Below are 20320 nucleotides of genomic sequence, written 5' to 3' on the forward strand. Positions count from 1 at the left end.
TTCTCATTCTTTAAATATTTCAAACTCTCGTGATCAACCAGAATTCGACGTAGTCCTCCATACAAATAATGATGCCAAATCTTCAAAGGAAAACCACACTATTAAATCCAGATTAAAAATAGAATAAGAAGCTTCATGTACTCGTGATTGTCCTTGACGCATAAGCAATAAACTTTCCATTTTTTTTAATAGAAATCCAGATCAGAAATAGAAAACCAAATCCATGTTGCAGTGCATTACTGTAAATAACATAATATCATGTACCTGTGGAAATAACCAATATAGACGACATAGTCAATCAATGCTTCAACTCATCAAAACTGTTTTGACCATATAAGAGGAGAACTCTTCCGTAATAACATCTTCATCAATTGAACCATAATCGAGAATCATTTTCAGTTGACAAATACTTCAATATTCTGTATATCCATTTCTATTCTTCAACCTGATACCATGTGTCCCAATAATACCATATGATCTAGCTAGACTTACACTTACCCAACCTTGCAATAAGATGTTTATCTCGCAAAACTTGTAATACTGACTACAAGTTATTAACATACTCATCTGTACTTCGTGAAATATAATCGTAAGTCAATAAAAATAATCACTAAGTGATATAGGAATGGTTGAGAGACTTCGTTCATCAATGCCATAAATAATTTTAGGTGCAATAGTTAATTTGAAAGGCATAACCAAAACTCATAATGGTCGTACTGAGTTTAAAATGGTGTTTCTGCAATATTCTCTTTAGCTATCTTCAACTGATGGTATCTTGATCGAAAATCAGTACTCGAAAACAGTTGCATACCTTGGAATTGATCAAATAAGTCTTCTATTCTCGGTAATAGATATTTATTCTTCACAGTCACTTGATTCGACTTCCAATAGTGTATATAATGTCGCAGTGTGTCGCCTTTCTTCTTCAAAAATACTATTGGTGCTCTCCAAAGTAAAACATTGAGTCATACGTATCTCTTGTCTGACAACTCTTGTAACTATTTATTTAACTCTTGAAACTCTAATCAAGACATTTGATATGGATGAATAGAAATAGATACAGTACCTGGTAGTAACTCAATAGTGAAGTTTTGTCTCTTTATCAGGTGCTAATCCAGGCAAATCTCCACTTTGAATAAATTGAAAAGTCGATTTAGCTAATATAAGACAAGTTGCAATTGGTCGATACCATTAAATATCACTCGATCTCGTCTCGATGATTATATTACCATTTCTTTAACATGACAAGCTGCCTTAGTTCGATGAAGTGACAACTAATCTATACCCATGATAATATCAAATTTGTGTATGAATAAGAGAATCAATATTCGCTGGCAGCTCAACTGAATTAACTCACACCACGCAGTCTAGATAAACCGTGTACACTGAAACAATGCCAGCTCATAATCAACAACAAACATAGTTCTTGTTTAAAGACAGAATCTCTCTTTACTTCATCATCACAATACACTTCTTGCATATATTTATCATTAAATTCTCTAGGAAAATCGTCTGAACTTAGTACCAAAGGTTGTATAATAGCTTGTGAGACTGTTTCTCACCAATAGTAAGTATTGCTTCAAAGAAGAGACACTGTATAATCAAAACGCTCATCTGACGTACAACTCATCTGATTGAACACATGTTCTATCCTTTTCAACCATATCTTGGCCTCGGTCGGATCAGTAGTCTCATAAAGTCAACAATTCCATTTTTCGGTGCTATTTAATGTTTCTACCTCTTTGACTCATCATTGGTCCATGTATTTACTGGAAATCACCATATGATGCAACATGTATATGAGATGCTTCTATAATTAATTGATGATGCAGGGCGGCTGACCCTTCTCTCCTCAGTGAGATATGTTTATGATAATACAAATGCAAAGAAACTTATAACCAATACGTATCATACGGAATGCATGGATGCAATGTCCCAGCGGGATCCTTATCCCTGCTCTGATACCACCTTAACTGTCACACCTAAACCCCTCTGACGTATACTCTTATAATAAATAAATCCCTTATCATAGAAACAATCAATACACGTGTCTAATTCATAGAACACCCATATTATATAAGTTCAAACCAACACTTATCCGATACATATTTCAAAATATCATGTAAAGTAGTGGAACCCTCACACCACTCTATATACTATACATTTATCTACATGCAAAATGATGTGGAGGAGAAGGTTGCCAATATGCCTATTGTGGATACCCTCAGACTGTCCACAATAGAAGAGCCGCGACGTGCTATAGCTGAGGACGAGGGTGCCACGGCGGGCTGAGGAGAACGGGCTGAGTCGCATCTGCGGTGAGGAAGGGGTGGTGGGTGGGTCCTGGGACGCGGCGCCACCGCCTCCGGATTTTTGATTTTTTTAACTTTTTGTTTAAATCTTTATCTATAAATAAACCATTCCCAAATCATTTTTTCCATTCCATTCCATTCTATTTATTTTTGTTCAATTAATTTTGTTCCAGTCCAATTAAAATATACCAACAATTGATAAAAATAATGTGATTTGTGACTGTGGCGTGACTGCTATTGGACTGGACAAGTTTTTGTAGCTATGGAAGAATTTTTGTAGTTGTTGAAGAATTTTTGTGGCTGTGCCTTAGACGGAATCATGGTTGTGCCACTCTATTGAAAAATTTAGTGGTTTATATGAGCCACAACTCAGTATATATAAATTTCCACCTTTAATCTCACATGATACAAACATCAAGCATATTCTTTTATCAATACATATAATCAGAAACAATATATATCATAATTTAAAAACAAACCATTTCATATTCATATGTATATGCCACTCTATTCAATTTATTATTCTGTAACAGTCAAGCCTGGTATCTGCCCGGGATTCCTCTATGACCCTAAGGTCCCTCTGTAATTGGACTCATAGGTCCCTCTGTATTTGACCCGAAGGTCCCAATATGTTTGACCCGAAGGTCCCAATATGTTTGACCCGAAGGTCCCAATATATCCACTGTGATTTCAGATCCAGGGCAAAACCGTCACAGATCCTCTTTAATCCAATGATTCACATAATCGGTATCATAAACATATCTTTTGCACCAATAACATATCCATATCATATTCCATCAAACTATCCAATATATCTAAACAAACATGTCCATTTAAGCAATCAAATAATCATATCATATTCGACCATCAAAATCAAATAATTCATAATCATATCAATTTCACACCATATAATTCAATAATTCACTCCAATTTAACATATAACAATCAACCACATAACACATGTAAAACTAAAAGTGTGATTTATACACACCTGATGGCGACAATAATCGAACCCTTAACTCTGCCTCCTGATCTACCTACCGCCCTCAATCATATATAGCCGTGAATTTAGTACTTCTCTTTTTCTCATTCTTCTTTCTTCAGCTAAATCACTTAAACCCTCAACTCTTTCTCTTCGTATAATCACTTTGAGTTTATCTCTCCCTTTCTGTAATATTACAGTGCATCTCCTCTATTTTTATAAACTAAGATGTCGGTCTAACTTACTTAAATATATCATGCTAAAACAATACATGTGTGGCTCAGCTTCAATTTCAAAATACATATATATATGGCAAACATTTATATATATTCATAAATTGGGTGTTTCGATCAATACAAGATATTTAAACAATTAAAATTATGACAAGTGTTATAACATGCATGCAATTGTATGGATTTAATTTGTACACGTATAGAATATGTGTTAAACATGTGATCCTTCATTTTCTTTAGTAAAAGTTACGTGTGTACACATGCACACATATTTAAAGTTAATTATTTAATATTTAAAGTACTCATACGCATATACTTTATATGCATAAAAAAATACTTATGCAAATAACATTATAAATATGCAAATTTATGCATGTTTCGGGCTAGGGATGTCACAAATACAATGAATGTGATTGCTCTTATAGCATGACCCAAAACAATGGGCTCATTTGATAGGGTGAGCCTAACAAGTTCTACGTATAGTTTAGTAAAAATACTTATAAAATACTTACTCTATTTTTCAAAAATAGGTACTTTGGATGGAAATAGCACAGATTTTAATAAAAATTATTAAAGTAAAAGAGATGAAAAAAATATAGAAAAAGAAAGAGAGAAGAAGTAGTGAAATTAATATTAGTTGATTGTGATTTTCATTACTAAAAATAAAAAGTTTCTACTTTAGGAAAGAGATAAATAAAATAAGAAAGAATTTATATTTTTAAGAAATGAATGAAAGCAATTTTGTTTGATCAAACACAACCCATAAAGTTTCTGACTACCGTTTGCGGATCTGGCATGCGTATTTAGGTGTTGCAAGTTCGAACAACGACATCAACGTTCTGCAGACATCGTCTCTCTTCAATGATGAGTACCTGGGGGCAGGGACGGATCCAGAAAATTATAACAGGAGGGGCAAAATATTAACATATAAATAAATAAATATTAAAATAAAATAAAACAAAATATATTATATTATTACATGTAAAGGTACAAGGTGGTGTGTTTTTGGGAGAGGGACAAATAAATTATTATTTTCTTAAATGTAAGGGGGCAAATAGTGTGAATTTACATATATTAAGGTAATATAATATAAATGCCTACATGCTTATGAAAAATTGAGGTGGGGCATTTGCCCCTTCTCATTCTATACTAGATCCGTCCCTGCCTAGGGGAGGGTGCAGAAATCAGATTCGTAGCCAACGGAACGCAGTACCACAGGGGATACTATTTGGCAGATGGGATATACCCTCGTTGGCCCGTATTCGCCCAGACAGTTCGCCAACCGGTTGGACCGAAGAAACAATATTTTGCGCGAAAACAAGAGGCTGCTAGGAAGGATGTTGAGCGAGCTTTGGTGTGCTCCAAGCTCGATGGGCCATTATACGGTGCCCGACATGAGTTTGGCACGAAGATGATGTCGCAAATATTATGTTAGCACGTATCATATTGCACAATATGATAATAGAAGATTAAGGATTTACTGCAGAGCGCTGGGCACCGGAAGATGGTGCAAGTACAAGTCACGGTGTTGCCTCCGCGCCGATACAGATAGGTGTACCACGTAATAATGAATATCTGCTCCAACGTTTCACTGATATGCGCCGGAGCACAGCACATACCCAACTCCAAGCCGGTTTGATTGAAGAGGTCTGGGCACGTAGGGGAGGGGGCGCAGCGTGAAGAACATGTGTGATTTTCCATAGATGAAATTTTCGTTGTATAATTTTCCCCTTACTTTAATACGACGAAAATTTAGTTTTCAATTTTAATTTATTTAATTAGCTGTTTTTTTAATTATGTATATCCGATATTTTTAATCTTTATTGAATTAAAATATATAAAGAATATAAAGTGAAATGTGGCAAAAAAAAGTGTCAACTATTGCTGTGGAAAGAAGTGAATGTAGACAAAAAAAATGGCAGGGCGGGTGGAAGTGTCTACCCATAGTGGATACTCTAATATCTCAGGATTAAAAATCCGGATACACTAATCATACCTCATTTCGCTTACTAACTAGCAGTAAATTCGACTTCAAATCTAGAGGGTAGAAAATTAATGTTGTCGTTTGCAAATTAATTTCAAACCTAAAAAAGACCATTAACGACAGGCCCTGCAGAATTAAATGATTCGACAAATTCTTCTCGTGCTCAAAAAAGAGAGAGAGAGGGAAAGTAGTTGAGTTTTCCTGTAAAGCACTTAACGCAATAATGGTGTTGTATACAATTAGTAATGAACCAAGAAATGGTCCACTCTCTGAACTGTCCCCCACCCATATTTTTCTCTTTTCAATTTATTCACTATTTATTTACTTTATCCCAAACTATTGAACTTGAACCATCCCTCACCTACTCAACCAATTTCCCTCTACCAACACAGTCTTAAATAAAATTTTTGCTCCTTCCACTTTTCTAAATGAATGATTCAAAATACTACGATTAAGTAGTAAAAAAAAGTCGTAAACTACATAATTTAGGGGATGTTAATTTAACATAATCAGCAATAATCAGAAGTCAGTGATACAAATGGGCCGCTAATCTAGGCCGGGCAATGGCAATCATGGGCCGGGCCTTAGGCATAGTCATCCCATACACTTCACTCGTATCGATATCTTCAGGCCTCAAGCCCGCAGCCGGGGCCCAATCGAAAGCGTGCAGCAGACGCGCCAGAGCCGTGAGCACGAGCGTCACGCCGAGCGGCGCGCCGGGGCACTTCCTCTTTCCCGCGCTGAAGGGGAGGATTTTGAAGTCGGCTCCGTGGCTGATCTCGACTCGGCTCCCGTCAGGCAACCAGTGCCTCTCCGGCTCGAACCGGTCCACGTCATCCCAGATCGCGGTGTTGCGGCCCAACCCGTGCGTGTTGATGAACACACGTGTCCTCTCCGGGATGTAGTACCCGTTTATCGTGGTGGGCCGGGTCGACTCGTGCGGGATGAGAAACGGGCCGGCCGGGTGCATCCGGAATGTTTCTCGGACTATGCAGCGTAGGTAGTTTAGATGGGCTAAGTCGGCCTCTTGGACCATTCGATTTGGGCCGACTATTGAGTCCAGCTCTTGTTGGGCCCGTTTGAGAACATGTGGATGCTTGATTACTTCGGTCATGGCCCACTCGTTTGTCACTGCGGAAGTGTCGGTGGCGGCCGCTATCATATCCTAAAATAAATATATAAGTATTTAACAACTTATATTTATAGTATTATTTTTTTGGAGATGAATATAATAATCGAAAAATGTTTGAAATGACCTGAATGAGTGCCTTGATCTCTATATCATCCATATGCTCTTTTCCATCTTCACCGGGCAAGGACAACAAGACATCAACAAAATCCATTTGGCCATCATCTTGATTTTCCTTACTTGCCCTATGTTGTTCTATAATTTTTGTATGAAATTCGTCAACTTTTTTCTCGACTTGCCTCATTTTCTTCTCGCATCGAAACGGGTCAACCCACCTCCAAATGGGCAAATAATCACCCAAATAGATGAGGCCCAAAAGCCGAAAGAGCTCATGCGTTATGTGCATGAACTCCGTGGCTTCTTGTGGGGCGTCCGATCCAATGCCAAAGTATTGCTTTCCTAGCAACATTCTAGTCACATTGTTCATCGAGAAAGCACCTAGTAGTTCCCTCAAATTCACCTCCTTTCCACATTGGGCCGAGGCCCATACATTCCTGACTAGATGTTGGGCCTCATCTGATCGGTGGCCCGAAAACGACTCAAGTCTTTTGGTAGTTAATAAATTCTCCATGCAAATTCGTCGTAGTCGTTTCCATTTTGGGCCGAGAGGGGCCAGTGCAACGTCTCCACAATTGTAGGCAAGGTGCTCCGCTGCCAAGGTTCGCGGTCGTGAGGCGAATACATCGTCTTGTTGCCTTAGAATCTCACGGATGATGTCGGGATCATTGGTCGTTATGGCGTCGACCCGACCCAATCGGAGATAGACGAGGGGTCCATATTTCTCACATAGGGCCGCTAAATCTCTATGAGGAAGCTGGCCCAACTGAAGAAGGTTGCCGAATATGGGCGATTTGGGTGGGCCCGGGGGCAGTTTGATGGCTCCTATACTGGAATTCTTAGAGAAGAAAAGCCACCAACTAATGAATTTGAAGAATATATATGAAGAACTTAGGATGCACAAAAAGGTTAGAAGATGATTTAACTTAAGAAAATGCAAATCACTATCCATTTATTATGGCAAGATTTTGAGTGATTTTATTATCTAGATCAATTTCAAATATATAGATGGTAAGATTGAGTAGATCGATGTTAAGTTGATGATTCTTGCATGCTAAACCATCATCATTCTTTGGTTAGTAGCCTACATTTTATCTGATAAGAAAGAAGCATCATATGCATGTGTGTGAGAGACTGTTAATTCTAATACTATATTAAAATTTACATAAAATATTGAAGAGTAAAAACTAAAAACCATTACTAATAAGTCTTTTGAAATCATCAAATTAACATGCTCAAAGATAGTACAATTGAACTACATTTATACTGGAACCAAAATTTTCACAACTTCGTTTGATAGTCACTCGCCTCTGTTATTTTAAGTTTCATGGCTTAACTATATCAACTAAAAGAAAGACATTGCATTCTATAAATGAGTGATTCTTCCATTCCCCCAAGAAATGGAGGAGTTTTGGTGATATTGGTTTGTAAAACTTGAACTCAATTTTATCTGCAGAGAAAAAAAAACAAATAAACCAAACATAAATCTTGAAGTATCATAAATCCATGGATAAATTGTTTATTGCACAAAATGGGATCAATTGTTTGCTGGATAATCCCAATAGCAATCAAGAGTGTTATTTTTTTGTATATATAGACATGATTAACCTCCATCTCAAAGCTAACCATGAAGGGCATGTGTTGAAGAGCTCCAAAATCTGGATTAAGTTCGATAGAGTTGCATCAGAAGCACCAATTCACATCTTCCAAAATACCTATACTATATGGAGTATAATAAACCTTGAACTGTTATCTACACGAAGATCTATAATATGTATGATAAGCATAAAACATCGAACTCTATTCGCTACAATTCAAAAATTTTTATTGAATAACATCTCAGTTTCTGATACTCCCTCCGTCCACGATTTAAATATTCATTTTAACTCGGTATGAATTTTAAGAAATTGGGGTATTTGACTCTGCGAAGAAAAACGAGTGAAAAAGTTAGTGGAATGTGAGTGTCACTCTTAGTATTGTTTATAATGAATTATGCGTGAAAAAGTCAGTGGAATGTGGTCTCAATGTGTTGTTTCTAAATAAAGGAATGAGGTAAAAATGTCGTTGAATCCATAAGTATTTAACGGAATGAACGATTCAAGGAACGTGGTTGTGGATGACCAAAAGATGTGTTTTCGTTATTGTTTTGTGTTTTTGGTTCATAGAGAATATGTGAAGAAAAATGCATAATGCGAAGCATATATGATTTCTTCATGAACTCAGGAGCATCAATCTCACAAAGGTCAATACGTGTTAGTTCCGTTTGCCGCTTTGTAATTACTCCCTCCGTCCGCGAATAGGAGTCCCGGTTCATAATTACCATAAATGGTAAAAAAGCCCCACATTCCACCAACTCATTTCACTCAAATATCATTTAAAACTAATATATACAAGTGAGACCCATATTCCACCCACTTTTCTTAACATTTCTTAAAACACGTGCCGGGTAGAAATGGGACTCCTATTCGCGGACGGAGGGAGTATTATTCAAATAATGTTTACGGTAGAAACATAGCAAAAAGGTACCATGGTCTAGTGGTTAGGACATTGGACTCTGAATCCAGTAACCCGAGTTCAAGTCTCGGTGGAACCTATTCTCTTATTTTTTTTTCAACCTGCATTTTGCTTATTTTTATTGTGGTTTAAAGTTTGAACGCAAAAACAAACGCCAGATGTTAGAGGTCCTTTAATTAAGTCGTAATAATTATACAGAAACACTACCGGTTTAAAAATAATTAAAACAGCTCTACTTCTTCTAAGATACATTCTCATTTATTCCATAATTAAATAACTGGTTTCTATAATTCGAAGCACTTTGAAAATAATTTAAACACTATGAATCAATCATCAAACGTGTAAACAATTTACAAGGTCACGGACGAAAAATACTACCTCGAGTTCAATTAATTTGACCCATAGAAAATGGAAAAGCAAAAAAAAAGGAATTTGTAGGCTTTTGAATTTTGGTCACGTGTTTCCTGCATATGAACTCACGTTATTCGATTTGCATAAATAAAATAGTACTAGTAGCACATGTATTTGTGGTGTGCGTGCATTCACACTTATCATGTGGAATATTCATGTGGGTGCAATTAATAATTGACAGCTTACTCCAATTTATTTAATTTGGGATGGGAAAATAAGGGCGAATATATCTATGTCACTATCATCAACATGGGCGAATAATTACTACTCATATTAGACGCGTTTTACAACGCGGAATTCAAATGACCCTACAAAATTAATGATTGTTCTCAAGTTTCATGTTTTCAAAATTGTGCAAAATTATCATTTTAAAACAAATTAATTAAAGAATACTACAATTAAAGGGTAAAACCAGAGCCGTATCTGACGAGATTTCAAATTTGTACTAACCCACCGATGATGTCACTTCGACCCCATTTAAAAGAAAAATGCAATCATTCATCATCCATCCTATCTCAATTTCCATTTTTATTCTTTTTCCCATATAAAAGAAAAATGCATATCAATCATTGCATTTATGGATTAAAATATGCACACCATTTTTCTTCAATAACAATTTTCCACGTCTTCAAACGTTTTTATTGCATTCCTTTGTCACTACGAATTTCACACATTCTTATCCACAAATAATTAGTCGTCAAATCAGAGAGTTGTGTAGAGAGGGTTCTTACATGTAATACATCATCTCCATGTTTTTCAGAACATAAAACAGAGGAAAATCAAATGTTTTTTTCATTGTAAAAGTCTACCAACCATCAACACATAAACCATTTCCACACTTGCTGCTTCAACATACTATGTGGTAAGACTACTACCCAAGCAAAGCATCCTACCGAGTACTCGATAGAGAAACATAAAACATTGCATTCGATATTCGACGTGTACTAAACTTTCTACTAAAACTAGATTTGCTATCTTTGTATCTCAACTATATTAGAAGTGCAAAACTTAGAACACAAGAAAATGAGCCAAATCAGATATACAGATTCCAAAAGACCCAAAAAGAAGAAAATAAATAAGGATGATATCTAAAATTGATAGGTTTAATTAATCTTGCGACTTGTGACTCGACTAAATATGTATAAAACTATAAGCAACTAGAGATTTGCTATCCTAGAAGGCCAAAACAAAGTTTTCCTCCCCTATTTCTAGCATTAACTGCTGTATATCAAAATCTCCTCAAAAGCTTCTATGATGATACACTGCAAAGCAACTAACTTAATTTGTTCAACACCATAACTCTATTACCCGAGAGATAACTGATGGGGTGATCTGGATCTACGGGAAAATGCTTCAAGCAGCTTCTCCCTAGTTAACCGTTCGGATCCATGGGATTTGACAACAAATGTGTGGAACACTCGCTCACTCCCTGCAGCCATTTTTGCATCGACTATAGTTGCCTGTGCATCATTGATTGCTTGGATGACTCTTGATGCTGGATGTGTGTCCAACGGGCAGCTGACCCTAACAGTGACTTCTTCACGGTCAGCTACGATGTTTATGCTTGAAGCCAGAAGGTCTTGTGCTTCTCTGTTTGAATAAGTTTCCGAAACAGATGCTTCTCTCGTTATGCTGCCAACTCCTTCTCTCTCAGACTCCATGTCCTTCAGCTTCTTCTGCAGTTCTGTTATGTAAGCAATAGCATCTCCAAGGAGAGAAGCTTTATCCATCTTAGAGATATTTGGTACAACAGCTCTTAGAGCGTAGAAGCGCTGGTTCAGCTTCTCCCTTCGCTGTCTTTCTGCCTCTACATGATTCAATGGTTCGTCTCTTCCATTTGCGGGCTTCCTACCACGCTTTCTTGGCCTCTTGTCTTCTGATAGGCCTGCAGCCTCTTCCTTGCATGAAGCCTCAACATCTGAAAGCTCAGACTCGAGACTCTGTGGATGCGGGGTTAAAGGCCTTGAGGTCGCTCCAGTAAAATCTATCTGCATTTGAGCCGACTTTTGATGCTGAAAATTATTGATCATGAATTCTTCTCTATTCCCGTTGACAATCTCAGCAGGCTTTTTGGCTGGAGTCTGAGGACTGTAAACCTCTAGTGGATTCCCTCGCTTTAAATTGCTATACTGTGTCCATGTAGCGCCATGAAGACCATTGCTATTGTTGGTAAATGGTAGCTTGTTCCTATTTCCACTTGCGTCCCAAGTCCTTTCTTGCACTTCAGGTTTCCTAATGGAAACATTTTCCCTGAATTGCACATTACTGGACTTCAAGTCCTGCCCAAAAATCTTGGGAACAACTTCTGGTCGGTCACAAATAGCCAAGTTAGGAATATGGCCATTTGTATCTTTTTTGTTCATTACTGTCGCCAAAGCCGCAGCTGCTGTTTGCTTGGACCTGTTGAGCGAAGAGTACGACGAGAAGGAAGATTCGACCACCTTGACTAGCTCCATACTTTCTGGGATGCATCTGACAGACCCTAATTCAAGTACCCCAACATCAGTTGGGATTAAAACAATAGTTTGCATGCCAGCCGACTTTGCAAGGAATGACCTAACACAGAAATCAACCGGTGACTTCAATGCATCCAGCAACCATACATGCCTACTAGATCCAAAACACCTCCCAGGGCCCCCTTCACCCCTAGGAAAGGAAAAGTACATTGAAGCTAGGAAGAACATCTCAGTGTCCGTTACCTTATCCAATCCAAACGCGTAATTCTCCTCACCGCCTCCTCCAAACAAAGTATGCAGCCTTTGGAGAACCCTTTTCCTCATTGTCTGCTGAGATTCATCCTCAAGCCTCATTTTAAGAATTCGAGTAACCTCAGATTCCTCATCCTCACGAGGTTCTCGACAACACCCATCCCCCCATCCCAACACCAAATCCCCAGCCTTGGACCTAGAGAGCTGCCAGAAAATTGCATAATTCCAACTAAAATTGGAAGAATTTGGGCGCTCAACAAGATCTGCAAGCTTATTCTGCAAATTCTCATCATTCCCCATCCCCATTAATGAGCATTCAGCAGAAACTGAGCTCGACAACAAGTAATCAAAAGCCTTAGTTCCCAAAACCGCCGCCGCCATCGCCTTATCCTCATTACTCCAACTGACAACCCCCATGCCAATTTCTAATCCCAATTCTCAATAGCTGCTCAGCTTCAAAATCCAAATAACTGAGAAAAACAACAAAAAATCCAGTACTTCCCGATTGAAAATTTCCAAATCACGGAAATCAAACTCATCTAACAAACCAATCCAACATCACTTCATCACAGAAATTGAACCTCCACTCTTCAAATCCCACTAAGCCGCAGTTCTTAGTCTCAGATCTCAAACACAAGGCATCTACACAACATGCATGTCCACAAACAAGGCGAAAAAAAAACTTTCAAATGTAAGCAAAACATGAAATTCGGGAACAATAAACAATCCACGAAGAGCAGGAATTGAATGAAATTGCTCACCAGTATCTCGAGCTCTTCCACTTTCCGAGAAAGTATGTATTGCTAAGAGTCTGTGAGAGAAAATCAGAACAAAATAATCAGTAGCAGAAATAAGAAAGAATTTATTTCTTGCCTCTTTTTCTCTTTTTTTTTTGCAGAGCAGATGAGATGGAGATGGAGATGGAGATGGAGATGGAGATGATTTCCTTTGGCGTTTCTAAATTTTCTTGCCCAAATTGCTGCATGTGTATGAAGTTTGGGTTTGAGGTATTCTGAATAGTGAAAAAGTAACCATGGTTACTGTGGGTGTTTTGTGTGTGTGTGTGTGTGTGTGTGAGAGAGAGAGAGAGAGAGAGAGAGAGATGTGCAGTCGGCAACAATCTTGTTTTTTCTTTTTCCTTTTTCCTTTTTTTCCATTTAAATCCTGTTGAGTACATAAAGCTATGTGTGAGCCACGTTTCATAGGTGTAACAAATATAGGTAGTAATTCGATTTTTATTTAGTGTTTTAATTTTTTGGAGCTATGGACATGATTCATGATATTAATACATAATTTTACTAATAAACTTGTTTATGAGAAAAAGATAGCATATGAAACATTACTGGATAATTTTGGGTTGGAGAAAATGACACTTTAGAAGCACCCCCTTTTCTATAAACAGCTAGTTTGTGTTACACAGCGTTAATCAATCAATCACCAAGAATTATGAAACAAGAAATAATTTTAGCTTTTCCATCATAAGAAAACTTTATCCTATATTTTAAATGTGGCTATTTTGAAATTGAAGTGCCAAAAATAGTACTGCTAATTTCCATCAAGAACTGTACATGAGTGTTAAATGTGGAAATGGTCAATGAAGTGTACTGGTGAAAATGTGGCCAAAATTAACTCAAAGTGAGGGTGCATTTTATGTTGAATTAATACATGTGTTTAATATTGTAGGCACATAAATAACCAGGGAGTACTTATTTCATTTAGCTATCGTGTTATATATATATATAGGGTTGTGATCAATTGAGATTTTTTATTCTAATTGAGAATTGAGATGCATTATTAGCCACTCATTTTTATTAAATGAGTGGTCTAGAATTTGGCACATCAAAAATATTTTAGGATTAATTAATTAAAAAAGGTCAAAATGGTAATTTGAGTAAAAAACTGTCGCTGCTTTAGCCCCTTCTCCAGCCCCAATTCCTAGGGTTTCTGCTAAAGGAAGATCACATAGCTCTTTCTCTAGATCCAATTCATAGGATTTTCGGTAAGAGTAAATCTCACATAGTTCCTTCTCTGGCACCGTCGCCGGCGCACAAGGAGAAATCCGAGAGTCCGGCACCAGCTCCGGAGGCCTTCGACGGTGCAGCTGATTCATATTCGGACTGGATGGATCCGTCTACTGCAGCGGAGCTCAACCGAAATGAAGATTTTCTGAGCAGAAGTCCGTCGCTGGCTCCTGAGACTGAGGGTGCGGAAAATCTAGTAGCATCACCGGTGCCGTCTCCGGAAACGCATGGCATCAAATTGGTGCTGCTAATTCTCACTAATTGGGACAATAAAGGTCACTCGATCAGCCGATTACTTTTGAGTTTTTTTTATAAAGTATTTTAGATTAATTAATTCCTTTATGTAGAGTCAGTAAGCTATTTTTCTGCTGCAAGCTTTGAATAATTTGGATAATGTCTTGTGTATTGATTCACATAATTTCGATTATATCTCTCGTCATAATTTTGATTCACATAATTTCGATAATTTCGATTATAAGTGTTATTTTTTAGTTGTTGACAATTTAATACGAGTTGTTGACATTTGATATTATGGCTATTGATATGTGAATTATAAGTGTTATTTTTTAGTTGTTGACATTTTAATAGAGTTGTTGACATTTGATATTCTGGCTATTGATATGTGATTATAAGTGTTATTTTTTAGTTGTTGACATTTTAATAGAGTTGTTGACATTTGATATTCTGGCTATTGATATGTGAATTATAAGTGTTATTTTTTAGTTGTTGACATTTTAATAGAGTTGTTAACATTTTAGTGTGATTGTGTGTGTGTGTGTGTGTGTCCAAGAACTGATGTTTTACTATGGATTGAATTGAAATTGTTTTGCTTGGACAGGTTTAGGGGTAAAGAAGCTGATGCTTTGTAGCTTCTTCTAGCAAATAGCTTTTCTGTCTGAATTTGTAGATTATTGTGGTAGGTATTAATTCCAAATTTCCTCCCTTAAATAAATGAAAAATGAAATTTTGCTTGATGTTTGATGCTTGAATGCTACATTAATTAAGTCTCTCATGGCTTTGAATTAGTAGCATCTAATAAAATCTCACAGAAATTGGCTTTGAAGAATTTATGGATTGTCTCGGAGTCGTCGGGGAGCACGGGCATCTCGTAGGCGGCGGCGGCCGACGTTTGTGGAGATGAAAGGTAGGAACATTGGGCCTACTGTGATTACGTATACGACTTTGATCGAAGGGTGTGTTGCAGTGGAGAGGGTGGATGATGCATAAAGGTTGGTGGAGGAGATGAGAGGATATATGATTAAGCTGAATGTTGTAACCTATTCAACCTTGTTGTCGGGCCTGTGTGATGCAGAGAAGATGTCTGAGGCTCGGGCTTTGTTGAGGGAGATGGTGGAGTAGCACATTCCACCTAAGGATAACTCGATTTTCATGAAATTGATGCTTGGCTAATGCAAGGTGGGTGATTTTGATGCTGCAGTTGATGTGTTACAGTTGATGATTAAGCTGAGTATAACGGAAGCAGGGCATTACGGTGTTCTGATTGAAAACTGCTGCAAGGCTGGTCAATATGATAGAGGTGTGAAGTTGCTTGAAAAGCTCATTGAGAAGGATATCATATTAAAGCCTCAGAGTACATTGTATATGGAACCGAGTGCTTAAATTTTGAAAGGTCAAAAAAAATTTTCACTTAAGAGGAGGGAGCTTGTGCGCCGGAGTTCGGGAGCGCGTGAACATGTACGCGCTGCTTAGAGTGACGAATTTGAGCGCCAAGAGTAGTTGTTGCTTCATACTCCCTCCGTTCCATAGTAGTAGGGGCATTTCTTTTCGGCACGGAGATTAAGAAAGTAGAGAGATGAAGAGAGAATAAAGTAAGAGAGAGTAAAGTAAGTGAGAAGAAATGTGTTAACTTTTACTAAAAAGGGAAATGACTCTACTACTATGGAATGTACCAAAATGGCAAAATGACTCCACTACTATGGAACGGAGGGAGTATCTCTCTGATTCAAGCTTCATGGCTGTGAAATTGACCGATTTTGCTTTTGATTCGGAAATGTGGGATTGTTGGAAAGTTATAGATTTGTTGTTGACTAGCTGTTGACATTTTTTACTATAAGTTGTTGACATTTGATATGCAGGCTATTGACATGTATTGTATGATCATGATGCCAGAACTTGTTCAAATAAAAAAATTAAATAAAATAGTTGTTAGTATTTTTTAATTACAAGAATTGTTTTTGAGTTGTTGACATTATATACAAGTTGTTGACAAGCCGTTGACATTTGATATACAAGATGTTGACATTTTTCTATAAGTTGTTGACAATTGATGTGCATTCTATTGACATGTATTGTATAATCATGATTTCAGAACTTGTGTCAAATAAAGAAAATAAGAAAAAAGAGTTGTTTTTTAATTATAAAAATTGTTTTTGCGTTGTTGACATTTGAATACGAGTTGTTGACATTCATTAGAAGTTGTTGAACTGATTGACATTTGATATATATTACACGTTGCTAAGTTCAAAAGTCAGAAACCACAATAGTTACTTTAAAACCCATCCAAAAAATAAGTTAACATCAAACATTAAAACCACTTTTTATTCACTTCTTATTTTTTCCATGTTTGCTTTCTATATCCAACGCAAATCACACTTAACCTCAAATGACAATACTAATCCTAATAAATTATCACATCCATCAAAATTATTCCATGTTTTATTATTCACCTAGTGAAAGAAATGAATAATATATTATTTGATATTCATTCAACCCTGCAATTGAATGCTACTAGTAGATTATTAGGCTTAGTTACGTGGATGAAATCATAAAGCAACACCGAAAAATAATTGTTGTTTAATGGAAGGCTAATTACGTCATTATGCAGTTGCGTTAAAGCTTCAGTGATCGACTGTAGATTGTTGAACCCCTTTTCCCCAATTCTACTCACACTTGCAAAATTCAATTAATCGATCAACAGATTATGCGACGAATTATAGCATACTCTCCGAATCTATGTGTTTTGCATGTTTTGCATAAAACGCGTAGTGATTAAAGGGTGAACAATTATTTGGTTGTTGATTTGGTCAGACCGGAGCTTCGATGGAAACCACGACAATGGCAACGGTGGTGGGGGCGGTGGTGCTGCTGTACTACGTGGTGAGCCGCTGGATTTCGGCGGCTGCTGAAGGGGATGATTCCGCCGGTGGGGATTGCTCGAAATCGAAGAGCAGATCGCTGAAGAAACGGCTGTTGCGGGTTAGGAGATGAATAACAATGTTTGATTGATTTTTGAAGATTTGAATTGTATAAGAGTAATTGAAGATTTGCATAATTGTATAAGAGTAATTGGGAGAGAAATGTATGTAAATGTTCGAGAGGGTTTTGACCATAATTCAAAGAGTTTAGAACTGAAATGCCAAAAATACCCCCTTGTTGACATAAACTAAACGTTGTTGACATCGCATGAAAATTGTTAATGAGTGGCTGAGATTGCATCTCAATTCTCAATTAAGCCAAAAAATCTCAATCTAACAGGACCCTATATATATATATATATATATAGAGTCCTATTATTCACAAATCCACTCTTAAAGAGCGAACCACCGAATCATACCAAATTAGGGTTTTTAGATCTAGTTTTTTATGGATGAGAGACACAAATTTATCAATTATTTTCGCCTTCATCACGAGCCTATTTTAATCCATCCGAAGGTAAATAAGTCATACTAACATGTTACGAAGATTTAACTTCATCCCAGTAGGTTTTTACTTCATTCCAGTAGGTTTTTACCTCATTCCAGTAGAATTATTACTTCATTCCAGTACGTAAATGCGGTTTCGCCGTCGAGTGCCGTTCTTTCTCTCTACAATATCTATCACCACCGCCACAACGCTGATATGGTGTAATAAACACATGGAATGATGTAATAAATTGTTGGAATGAAGTATGTGTAGAAGCACTTGAAGTCCTACTGGAATGAAGTAAAAACCTTATCCAATGAAGTAATAACGTTTCTGAATGAAGTAATAAACGCACTTGAATAAATTGTATTTTTTAATGTAAATAAAGTAAAAACTCAGGTCAATGAATTCAAATGAAACATATGTTGAATCATTTCAAAACCTACTGGAAGAAAGTAAAAACATGTTGTAGTTTCAAGGTATTACGCACGGAATGAAGTAATAAACATATACAATGAAGTAAAATGGGCTTGTAATGAAGACCAAAAAATTTACACAGCAGCACATCTCATCAAAAAAAACTAGATCTAATGGCCCAGATTTGGTCTCTAGTTCGGTCTTTAAAATTGGTTCGACATTGATCACAACTCTCTCTCTATATATATAGGGATGTATTCATTTCCTTTTTGTATCTTTTGTTCTATTGTTCTTTTTAATCTCAGCCCCACGATTTTGTCATCCGAATGTTTGATTGATGCCACGTGTCATTTAATAATGTAGATTTTCAGTTGAATATTGCACACCGACTAATAATGCACCATTATACTGTAATAATGCAGATCATCACAACCATCCAATTCAAGGATCCAAGGGCTGTGATCTGATTGAAGCTTGGACTGAAAAGCTGCGAAGGACCTTAACACACCCCTATTTATATATATATATATATATATATATATATATATATATATATATATAGAGGTGTGATCAAATACAAACTCTCATTTATCATGCAAACTACAAACTCTAATCACACACCATCATTGTAACTAATCTACGGCTGTTAGGAGGTTACAAATTCGATGTCACCGGGTAATACAATTTATGTCAGCAGGGGGTGTATATGGAAATATTTTTTGCCGGCAGTTACATACATCCTCATTTCACTCCAATTCTGCTTTGATTTTGTTGTTGATCCTCATGTTATTTTTGTTGTTGACATTGCTGAAGGTGTGTTGCTGACATTATTAATTTGATGTTGACATTTGGTGTTAACATTATTGGAAATGTACATTTTTAGAGTTGGTGTTGTCATTGTTGCCAAAAGAATGATTTTAGAGTTGTTGTTTACATTGTTGTTGACATCGTTGATGGTGTGTTGATCACATTCTGCTTTAATTTGGTTGTTGCTCCTCCTGTTATTTTTGTTGTTGACATTGCTGAAGGTGTGTTGCTGACATTATTAGTTTGCTGTTGACATTTAGTGTTAACATTATTGGAAATGTATGATTTTCCATTGTTGTTGACATTGTTGACATTGTTGATGAAAATTGGGGTTTTCAACGGAAACCTCACCTCCGGCTGACGCTCCAGCCGCTTGACCCGCTCGCCTCGCAGAACTCATGTCAACGCGATCCTTGAAGAACGACGATTGCGTGGGGTACAAATTCGAAACGGTGGAATGGAGGAAATTGGAGAGGTGAGACGTGTTTAATGGGTGGAGCGTTGAATATGCTTAATTGATGGAATGGAAGAGAGAGGGGAAGACGTGATAAATGAGAGGTGCGATGAATAGCCGATATTATTGGGATTGCTTAATCTAAACGGATTTTGTGATTTCAGCTTATAATTTTTGTCCCAAAAGTAACCCTTGGTGACCGATTTTATAAGCTGTGTTGACATATGTAGAGACCATAAATTACAACCGTTGATTAAATATACTTAATGGATGAGATTATAGTTTGCATACTTTGTATCTTAGGGAGTTTGTATATTATCATGACCCTATATATATATATATATATATATATATATATATATATATATATATATTTATATATATATAGAGGTGTGATCAAATACAAACTCTCTAAAATACAAACTATACAAACTATGTCACCGGAGTATACAAATTCTGTCACCGGAATGTACAAATTATGTCAACGGACTGTACAAATTATGTCATCGGGGGTCGATGTCAACGGAATGTACAAATTATGTCACCGGGGGATGTATGGAGTGTACAAATTCTGTCGACGGGGGTGTCC

The 20320-nt window shown here is 36.9% G+C and overlaps 2 protein-coding genes and 1 non-coding gene across 3 annotated transcripts; 1 reads left to right on the plus strand and 2 right to left on the minus strand.

Moving 5' to 3' along the window:
- Nucleotides 1–5905: 5905 nt before the first annotated feature.
- LOC121751700 (cytochrome P450 703A2-like) lies at nt 5906–7713 on the minus strand. Its single transcript, XM_042146504.1, has 2 exons — nt 6768–7713; nt 5906–6676 (listed from the first exon to the last, which is right to left on the minus strand). Exons 1-2 carry the CDS (start codon nt 7707–7709, stop codon nt 6038–6040), a joined length of 1581 nt encoding a protein of 526 aa, XP_042002438.1. The 5' UTR covers nt 7710–7713; the 3' UTR covers nt 5906–6037.
- A 1565-nt stretch (nt 7714–9278) lies between these two features.
- TRNAQ-CUG lies at nt 9279–9350 on the plus strand. The gene has a single exon. It is a non-coding gene; the product is annotated as a tRNA-Gln (tRNA).
- A 1385-nt stretch (nt 9351–10735) lies between these two features.
- On the minus strand, nt 10736–13520 carry LOC121751690 (transcription factor MTB1-like). Its single transcript, XM_042146493.1, has 2 exons — nt 13152–13520; nt 10736–13032 (listed from the first exon to the last, which is right to left on the minus strand). The coding sequence occupies exon 2, from the start codon at nt 12805–12807 to the stop codon at nt 10987–10989; it is 1821 nt and encodes a 606-aa protein (XP_042002427.1). The 5' UTR covers nt 12808–13032; nt 13152–13520; the 3' UTR covers nt 10736–10986.
- Between the last annotated feature and the right edge of the window lie 6800 nt (nt 13521–20320).

This window comes from Salvia splendens, chromosome 1 (genome assembly GCF_004379255.2).
Source record: "Salvia splendens isolate huo1 chromosome 1, SspV2, whole genome shotgun sequence".
Lineage (NCBI taxonomy): Eukaryota > Viridiplantae > Streptophyta > Magnoliopsida > Lamiales > Lamiaceae > Salvia > Salvia splendens.

What these genes read in the sequence shown, in the direction of transcription:
- LOC121751690 (XM_042146493.1), bottom strand. Translation starts at nt 12,807, where the DNA reads ATGGGGGTTGTCAGTTGGAGTAATGAGGATAAGGCGATGGCGGCGGCG.
- LOC121751700 (XM_042146504.1), bottom strand. Translation starts at nt 7,709, where the DNA reads ATGGATAGTGATTTGCATTTTCTTAAGTTAAATCATCTTCTAACCTTT. An exon ending in AGATCAAGGCACTCATTCAG is followed by an intron (nt 6,677 to 6,767) that starts GTCATTTCAAAC and finishes TATTTATTTTAG; the next exon opens with GATATGATAGCGGCCGCCAC.